This window comes from Zootoca vivipara, chromosome 6 (assembly GCF_963506605.1).
Source record: "Zootoca vivipara chromosome 6, rZooViv1.1, whole genome shotgun sequence".
Taxonomy (NCBI): Eukaryota; Metazoa; Chordata; class Lepidosauria; order Squamata; family Lacertidae; genus Zootoca; species Zootoca vivipara.
In genome coordinates, this window is record NC_083281.1 from 46724027 (window position 1) to 46732804 (window position 8778).

The window sequence follows — 8778 nt, forward strand, 5'->3', positions numbered from 1 at the left end:
TTTTAACTGCACTCATAAATTCCACGTGTGCATGCGGTTTTTTGTTTTAAGAATAGCTAAGATCTTGCACTATTAATACAGCTTATCCTAACAGGCATAGGCAAACTCAGCCCTCAAGATGTTTTGGGACTACAACTCCCATCATCCCTGACCACTGGTCCTATTAGCTAGGGATGGTGGGAGTTGTAATCCCAAAACATCTGGAGGGCCGAGTTTGCCTATGCCTGCCCTAACTAGTGATTTCGTCAGCCTTCTGTAACCTGGTGCCCTTCAGTGTTTTATCTTTTAGCTATTTAAAAGGTTGGCCCACCCACTGCCTCTCATCCTAGGGTTATTGTAAGGGTTGAATGGGAGTGGGGATCGTGTTCGCCACCCTGAATTCTTGGATAAAAAGGATATGTATAAATGCACGCAATAAAAACTATATAGCCCTATGGCAAGAGGTGCTGGGAATGAGAGACCAAGGGGGGCAGGAAGCCCCACAGGCGAAGCCCATTCCGCCATCCGTCCATCCTGGTCTGCCTGGACCTCGACCTCTTTCCCTCTCCCCGTTCAACTTCCTGCCATCCTCCTTGCGCGGGAGGCTTTCGCGAACTGAAGAGCTTTGGCGCGCCTCGGCTGCCTTATGCACGTGAACTCTGACGTCGGCAGCCCCGGCTTCCGGGCTTCCCCCGGGCCCCACGTGTTCGTCACGCCGAGGGCAGGGCTCTCCCGTCGCTCTGCCCATGGCGGCTGGCGCCGCTTCTCCGCCTGCTCCTCCAGTGCTCCTGGGCCTGCGCGATGCTGCTGTGCCGCCGACGGGCTCCTGCCAGGGCGGCCTCCTTCAGCTTCACGGGGCGGCGAGCAAAGTGGGCGGCTCTGCGGTGAGGAGGAGGAGACGGGCTGCGTGGCAGGGTCTGGGCGTAGGGTCCTTTCTGAGCCCCCTCGGTGCCTTTGGCGGCGGCGGCGGCGGCGGCGGCGGCGGGGTGGGGAGAGAAACCGCCTCCCCCCCACCTCTTTCTATCCCCTTCTCAAAAAAAAAAAGTCCCCAATATCGTCCCTTCACCTCGGTTCTCAGTCCGAGTTTATGCGGGTTTACTCGGAAGTAAAGCCCAGTGTGAGTCCAGGAACCCGCAGGTAGGGTAGCTGTGGCAAAAAAAAAAACGGAATCGCTGCTAAAAAAAAAGAATCGGAGGTGGTGGCACGGAAGTGTCTGCTGCAAACCCATTCAGTGACTCTGCAACCAGTTGTGGACGACGTTGCTTGGGCTTTAAACCGCAGTCCGAAAGTAAAGTTTCTGAAGGGAAGGGCCCTATATATACTATGCTCTGTGTACTCTAAACATGGTCCCATTTTCAGTCCCCGGCATCTCTGACGCTGAGTCTGGCCGGAAAGTAACCCCTGTATTCCTGGGCAGGCTCTGCAAAGTAGCTTTCAGTGTTTCACTTCCTTGAATAGAGTAATGGGATGATAACCCAAACCTGGGTTGTGCCAAAGAGGCCTTCTGACTCCTACTCCTCCACGAATCTTCTAAGCAGAGCATGAAGACGATGGCCTTTCGCTTCTGTTGTTCCCTTGCTAACTGCTATTTATACCCGAGCACAAAAGCACTCTCCCCTACAGTAGATTCCAGCATTTGTTTTTCAGAAGCATTGTTACCTCTTAAGTGTATAGCCATCACAACTAGTACCCATCGATAGACTCTTCCTCCATGAATTTGTCTAATCCTCTTTTAAAGTCATCCAACTTTGTGGCCATCACTGCCTCATGTAGGCGCAAGTTCTATAGTTTGAACTCTGTGCTGTGTGAAGAAGTGGATACTTTTATCTGTCCTGAATCTTCCAACATCCAGCTTCATTGAATGTCCTTAAGTTATTAGAGAAAAACATTTCTCTATCCACTTTCTCTATGCCAAGCATAATTTTATGAACTTCTATCATGTCACCTCTTAGTTGCCTTTGCTCTAAACTGAAAAGTTCCAGACTCTGCATCCTTTTTCATAGGAGTCTTTGCACTCCCTTGTAGAATGACTGGTAGCCATTGGTAGATCTCTCATTCCTCATGAAGCTGTCTAATCTCCCTTTGAAAGCCATCTAAACCAGTGGCCACTGCCACTTGACGGACTGTTTTGTGTGCCACGATAGGCCACAGTTCATATTAGACCGTTTAAAACCATGATTTAATCTTAGGCCATGATTGAATTATAAATGTGCCTCCTCACTGCTACACAAGTGACTACGCAGTTCCTGCCTCCCCACCAGCCAACTCCACACGTATGGTGCCTGTGCAGCGCAAGCAAACCACAGTGCAACTTGTCATGTTGTCTGAACCTAAACCTAAACCATGGTTTGTTTGTTAAACCACAACGGGTTAGCCAGAAATAAAACTGAAAACAAAACTTCACTCTAAAGTGAAGCATAAGCTTCAGGTTACATGTCATGTCATAATGGTGATCCAAGTGGCTTGTTTTGAGACAAACTGACTTATTATGATATCTGAAAAAGACATATGTGGCATAATTGTTGAACCATTTTTATTAATGGGTAGTTGTTATGAGTAGAACAAGGGAGTGCTGCAGATCAGAGAGCAGCTTTAAGGGATAAGTGCTCCCTTTTGGAAGGGTCTTTTTGCTGAAAACACAATAATCTACTTCTTTTTCCTTTTTGCCCTAGGACTGTGCGCCTTTAGTCACTCTGGTTCATCCTGCCTGTGGGGTTTGCAAGGCTGGCTTGGCACACATTGTTCAGATCTATTGTCCCCTTGAAGGCTCACCGTTCCACCGCATCATTAACGTGTTTGCTTGCACAATGAAAAGCTGCTGGGGGAACTCCAAAAGGTGTGTGGCAGTTTATTTGCCTTTGCTCTGTGATTGAGGCCGCGCTGAAAGTGGCTCTTGGATGCTAGAGTCATATACTTAAGTAAAAAATAAATACTTTATAGCATGTTGGAAGCTCTCTCAGCAATTCTTCCAACCTTGCAAGGTAAGTCAGTTCTATCCCTTATTGCAGATTTGGAGGGCAAGGAGATTTGAATCAGTGAGAGCGGCATCTGCCCATGGGTAGAGTTAATGCCTTGTATCTTGAAGGTCCCTGTTTCAATCCCTGGCATCTCCAGGTAGGAGAGTAAATGCCTCTTTTCTGAAATGCTGGATTGCCACTGCCAGTCAGTGTAAACAATACTGAGAAAGATGGAACCCAGTGGTTTGACCCGTGTAAAGTAAGGTAGCTTTCTGTGTTTCTAAAACCACCTAGTGATGGAGAAGGGAGTCAAACCACGGGCTGCCTGATTTATATTTTAGCCCCCTATACTATGCTAGTAGTAATACTATGAAACTTGAAAACTTTGACCCACCAACATGACTTCCATTTCTTTCATCCTGCTTGGCTTGCTGCACATCTAAAGCTGGAAGGTGTTGCGGTCCCAGTATCTGCAAGTGCAAGGAAAAGAAATGCAAGACTGCAAGCAGGTATTGTGCACCATCAGGGAAATTTTCTTTAGGTCACGGGGAGTCAACCTTTTTATACCTACTGCTCACTAATGCATCTTTCTTGATGGTAAAATTTCCCTACCGTCCACCAGCGTTCAATGGAAGGGGGATTCAGCTTGTGCCAGAGAGCCCCCTATCGCCCACCTACAATCCTAGTGGGTGGTAGGGACCAGGCTGACCACCCCTGCTTTAGGTAATAATAGCATGTGGCCAAAGGTAACTGACATTTGGCCTTGTAGTACCTGAGACTTTTAGCATCTCTTCCCTCTTACAAACATAGCAGCTGCACAATGTTGCCTGCTGCTCCTAAACAGGCATGGATGATTTCCCTCTCACACCCCTTGGGATCATGGCATGTGTGGGAGAGAAGGAGGTTGAAACCTTCCTGCTCAGCATGCCGGCATGAGGATGAGAATACAGGTACATGCTCTGCGTATGTTGATCTGTAGAGATCAAGGGGACTCTCTGTGCATTTGGTCAGGGAGAGTGTGCTGTTTAACCCTGCTTATATATTTGAAGCAAAAACTGCAAAGTGTTTTGTTGTACCTTAAAACGAACATGTTTCTTATAGCCCAGTTTTGTAAGTATATTATAGCTTATTATTGAATCGGCTTAGAAGAGTTTGACAAGTAGCCCTAATACAGTGGTACCTCGGGTTACAAACGCTTCAGGTTGCAAACTCCGCTAACCCAGCAATAGTACCTCAGGTTAAGAACTTTGCTTCAGGATGAGAACAGAAATCATACTCCAGCGGCGCTGTGGCAGCAGGAGGCCCCATTAGCTAAAGTGGTGCTTCAGGTTAAGAACAGTTTCAGGTTAAGAACGGACCTCCGGAATGAATTAAGTAATTAACCAGAGGTACCACTGTAGAGAAATTGACAAACAAAATATGACTAAAGGACAGAGACTTATTTACAACTGATGGGTAGTTTTATGGATTACATGGAGAAGAAAAACAATCCTGAACTCTCATATCTTAGAATTTTGAAGTGTCAGGCATAGCTCTAGTGGCTTTAGCCCAAACGTAGCAGAGTTTTCCTGCACAGCGCAGAAGCTAGTTGAGGTGGAAATGACTAGTCGGCTAGACGCAGAATAACTATTTACAGGATTTATTAAAAGAAAATAAAACCAGCAGAGTTTCTGCATACAAAGCAAAGCAAAATAAATCCTCTCTGTCTCTGTCTCTTCAACCATACACAGCACTCCTACTCCTAACACCCAACAAGAAACAACTGTGCTAGCATTCCTAGATAACAGAGTTCAGTGCTGGTCGTTAACCAATCAGAGAGTAGTTTCCAGGCCAGGCAGACCTTGGCTTTCTGCCAAGAGTAAATTGACACTGCCTTGAGTTAATTGTGTGAAGCAAGAATCTGTAAGTTTCCCATGAGATCCAATTATCAGAAACCGAACATCATAAACATCCAAACCTTTTTGGTTGCTCTTGGTTAAATAATATTCTACGCTTTAAACTACTGACAGTGTATTTTTACACTGCATTTTCACTGTATACTTCGAGATATTTTGTTAAGAGGGGATGTTATTTTCAAAAATCAATAAAGCTATAATTCAGAAACGTAACAAGTTTCTGATGACATCACTTTTTGAGGACTGGCGCCCACCACTGGCACCCACGAAAAAGTGAGTCTTTAAGGTGCAACAAAGCTTTTTGTTGTTGTTTTTCTGCAACAGACTAATGCAGCAGCTACCCCTCTGGAAATTATTGCTTTATTTCTGTGGGGCTGTACTACTTACAAAATGTCAAATGTGGATACAACTTCTTTCCAGGACCTTTGATTTGGAACCTACCTAAGGTTGTGTCCTTGTATTCACAGAAGCAAGAATGCCTGCCTGCAGCCAAGGATTGGTGTGAGGAAGCAGATGACTGGGGAGAAGGCGATGAGGCAGCTGCTTCTGAATACACTACAGGCCACAGCCATGACTTGCTTGCAGTGTCGGACTCTTTGCTCAGAGAAGGAGATTGTGCCGCACAGTTCCAGGGTCTCAGCCTGGAAGCACCCCCCAGTGCCTCCCACCCTTTGCACTCCCATAATCCACCTGGGGAAGAGCAAATCATGCCCAGCTGTGTCCCTGAGTTCCGACCTTACTACATCGGTGTTGTGGAAGAAGACGACTTCCTCTGCTATGAAGATACAGGCCATGCCCAAAGACTCTTGAAGGAGTATCAGCAGAGGGAGGGTCTTGATTTGGAACAATTGATGTTGGAAAGGTGAGCCATGGGGTTGGGGCTAGTGTGCAACTCCCATCAGATCCAGCCATCATGGATGTATGATGTTGGGGCTGATTGGAGTTGTAGTCCAAAACATCTGGAGGGCAACAGGTTGGCAAATGCTGTTTTACTGCCCCTGCTGGCCAGTGCTCGTTTTGAAAAAAGGCAACCCAGTGGTCAGTATTAGATAGCTTCTAAATACATTATTTGGCTTACACAGCCCAATCCCAGAACAAAATCCCATCCACTAGTAAGGGTAAACCTGTAGTATTTTTTTTCAGTATAATGGTTGGTTTGTGCTGGATGGGTGCATGGAAATTAAAGTTGTGTGTGACATTTTAGGAAAGGGCCTCCGTGGTAGAGGGTCTGCTTTGCAGGTGGGCGTTGCCAGGGTTCAATACCCAACATCTCCTGGTAAGGCTGAGAAAGTTTCCACACCTGAAACCCTGAGAGCCACTGCCAATTTAGATAGTATTGACCTTGATGCATCAAGCCATCTTCCTGTATTCTTGTGTCTGGTTACTGACACAACTGCTCAACTAATACCCAGTGCATTTATTCATTCCCTGTTAAGTAGAAAAGATTCCAGAGTTTGTGCTGTCCTTTTGGTAATTTCACAGTTACTGTAATATTTGCAATTTCTCCCCCCACACCACATGCTTAGCTACGCATCTGATGGTGAGAAGTATGAGAAAAGTGAAGCTGAAAAGAGACACCAGGTGTTCCTTAAGTTTATGAAAAAGATATCTCTCTGCCCGGAACAGATCTTAAGGTAGGCTGACCATTTTCATTTCTCTGTGTTGGAGAATAGGTCTTTAGCCGGAATGAAATTAGCCTGTCTTTAGACACTTTCTACTATCCTCTTTTAACCATTAGGTATTCCTGGGGTGGCCAGCCTTTATTTATCACCTGCCCTTCGACAGACATTGGGTCAGCAGCCCCACCTTGTAATATCTGCAAAAGCAAGAGAATCTTTGAATTTCAGCTTATGCCAACCTTGGTCAGCATGCTCAAGACAAGAGTTGACGGTGAGAAGCCCTTTCATTAAAGAATTCCGTTTGCAATTATTCCCTTAGACATCTGGTTAGTGGAGAAGAGGATGCTGGGCTAGATTAGCCCCCTTTGGTCTGATCCAGCTTCAGGGTTCCTCCAATGTTCCTTTTCTTCATCTCCCGTTCTTTGTTTTATGAACTTGCACACAGCGTATCTTAAATTATTTTTTGTATGTTCGCAGAAACAAAAAGAACATCAAAGGAACACCTTTCTTTTCTTTTTTTGAGGAAAACTGATTAAATTGTGAGAAAACAACAGAGGTATCCAAAGGGGGTAGTCATTGCTGTGCTTTAAATGAACTTTCAGAAACATCTCCATGGGAACAAAGGAAGCTGTCTTCTACTTTGTATTGTCTATAGCAGGGCGGCACAACTTTTCATACCAAGTGGGATGCAAGAACCTATGGGCTGTACACTGCCTTGTTGCACGCTTGGACATAGCCGGGGGGGGGGGCAGCTGCCCCCCTAAATCAATAAAAAGACATAGCAAACTGAGGTTCTCCCCCCCTCCCCCCCCTCAACAAAAGGCCTGGCTACACCCATGGTCGCAGGTGGGACAGGGGAGCCAAAATTTGATTCCCTCCCCAAGGAACCGGGCTTTGGGAAGGAGGCATGTGGCTCTGGCAGGGTCCTAGAGCCCTGCCACCTTTTCCTCAAAGCTGGGAAAGCCCTAACTAGGCTTTGGGAAGGAGAATGGAGGAAGACCCTGTCAGACCTCTCATACCTCCTTTCCAAAGCCTAGTGCCTCACATACTCAACTTTGGGGAGGCAGTGTGAAGGCTGGGGGAAGGGTCGTGTTGCCAAGGGCCACCCTGGTCTACACTGACTGGCATTGACTCTTGGGGGTTTCAGGCAAAGATGTTTTCCCAGCCCTACCTGGAACCGCTTGAGAATGAATCAGGGACATTCCACATGCAAAGCAGATGCTCTGTCACATGAGCTACAGCCCTTCCCCACACATGGGTGAGTATAATAATATTAATGCTTTTCTTTTCTTTCCCCCTCACCAGATGTGTCAGTGGAATTTGGAACAGCATTAGTGTATACCTGTGAGAAGAGCTGCTGGCCGGCCAATCAACCAACAGCCTTGGAAGAATTTATTTTTGTACAAGAAGATCCAGATCAGAAATTATTTAAATAGATTTTATTTAATTCCTTGCTTAAATGTAGCTGTGGTTTTTTAATAAAATAAAATAAATGCAGTAACAACTTGGTCAAGATGCCAGCTTTCTGTTTAGTCAGTCTATGATTAGTGAATTGATGAGTAGCATGCCCAAAACTATAACTCATGCAGAGACAGAGGTTTGGACTCCTCTGGCAATTCTTGCTCTCTTCTACAAGCCTTCACCAAACTGGTGCCCTCCAGACATTCTGGACTGACTGGAGCTGATGGGAGTTGTAGTTTGAAGTGTCTGGAAGGCCCCACATTGGTGATGTCTGCATTTACATAGCATGATTCCTTTTGACTCTGAGTAGCATGTTTGAACTCAGTTTCCAATTCTGGGCAATAATTGACAATGGTTTCCCACTCTAGAGAAATGTAAGAGAGACGAAATCCCATAATTCAGAACTCACAGACATTTAAAGAAGCTGAACGGTGGAAGATTCAAAATGGATAAAATAAAGTCCTTCTTCATGCAGCACACAGTTAAACTATGGAACTCACTCACACAGGAGGCAGTGATGCTCAGATCCTGCTCACATGTGGCCCAGTTCTACTGTAAATTGAAATCCCAATACAGTACTGTAGTTTAGCTACTCTTTGATGCAAATGCTTAAGATAGAAGGGAAATAAAAATAGTATATGGAAACTGAAGGGCACCCGAGAAGCTCAGACATAGAGGACCACCAGCAAGAAAGGCAAGATGAAGGCTGAAAGTAAAATGAGGGTGGGTGTCTAGTTAGAGCATGTGGGCAGGGTGGGTGCAGACTATGACTCTAACCTTTTGGTTTTTCAGGGCCCATTTGTGCAGTTTCAGAATAAAATGTTTCTTCAAAATCAACTCTACGTGTTCTGGGGTATTCTACACACT

General features: G+C 45.7%; 1 protein-coding gene across 1 annotated transcript; it reads left to right on the forward strand.

Moving 5' to 3' along the window:
- Positions 1–685: 685 nt before the first annotated feature.
- On the forward strand, positions 686–7952 carry PDCD2L (programmed cell death 2 like). The gene is made up of 7 exons (XM_035117761.2): positions 686–863; positions 2652–2815; positions 3382–3445; positions 5299–5693; positions 6358–6465; positions 6570–6721; positions 7756–7952. Exons 1-7 carry the CDS (start codon positions 726–728, stop codon positions 7884–7886), a joined length of 1152 nt encoding a protein of 383 aa, XP_034973652.2. The 5' UTR covers positions 686–725; the 3' UTR covers positions 7887–7952.
- The last annotated feature ends 826 nt before the right edge of the window (positions 7953–8778 follow it).

Excerpts from the sequence above, each read along its gene's own strand:
- PDCD2L (XM_035117761.2), top strand. The coding sequence starts at position 726 with ATGGCGGCTGGCGCCGCTTCTCCGCCTGCTCCTCCAGTGCTCCTGGGC. Across the intron at positions 864-2,651 it reads GCAAAGTGGGCGGCTCTGCG|GACTGTGCGCCTTTAGTCAC; the intron begins GTGAGGAGGAGG and ends TTTTTGCCCTAG. Across the intron at positions 6,722-7,755 it reads GCTCAAGACAAGAGTTGACG|ATGTGTCAGTGGAATTTGGA; the intron begins GTGAGAAGCCCT and ends CCCCCTCACCAG.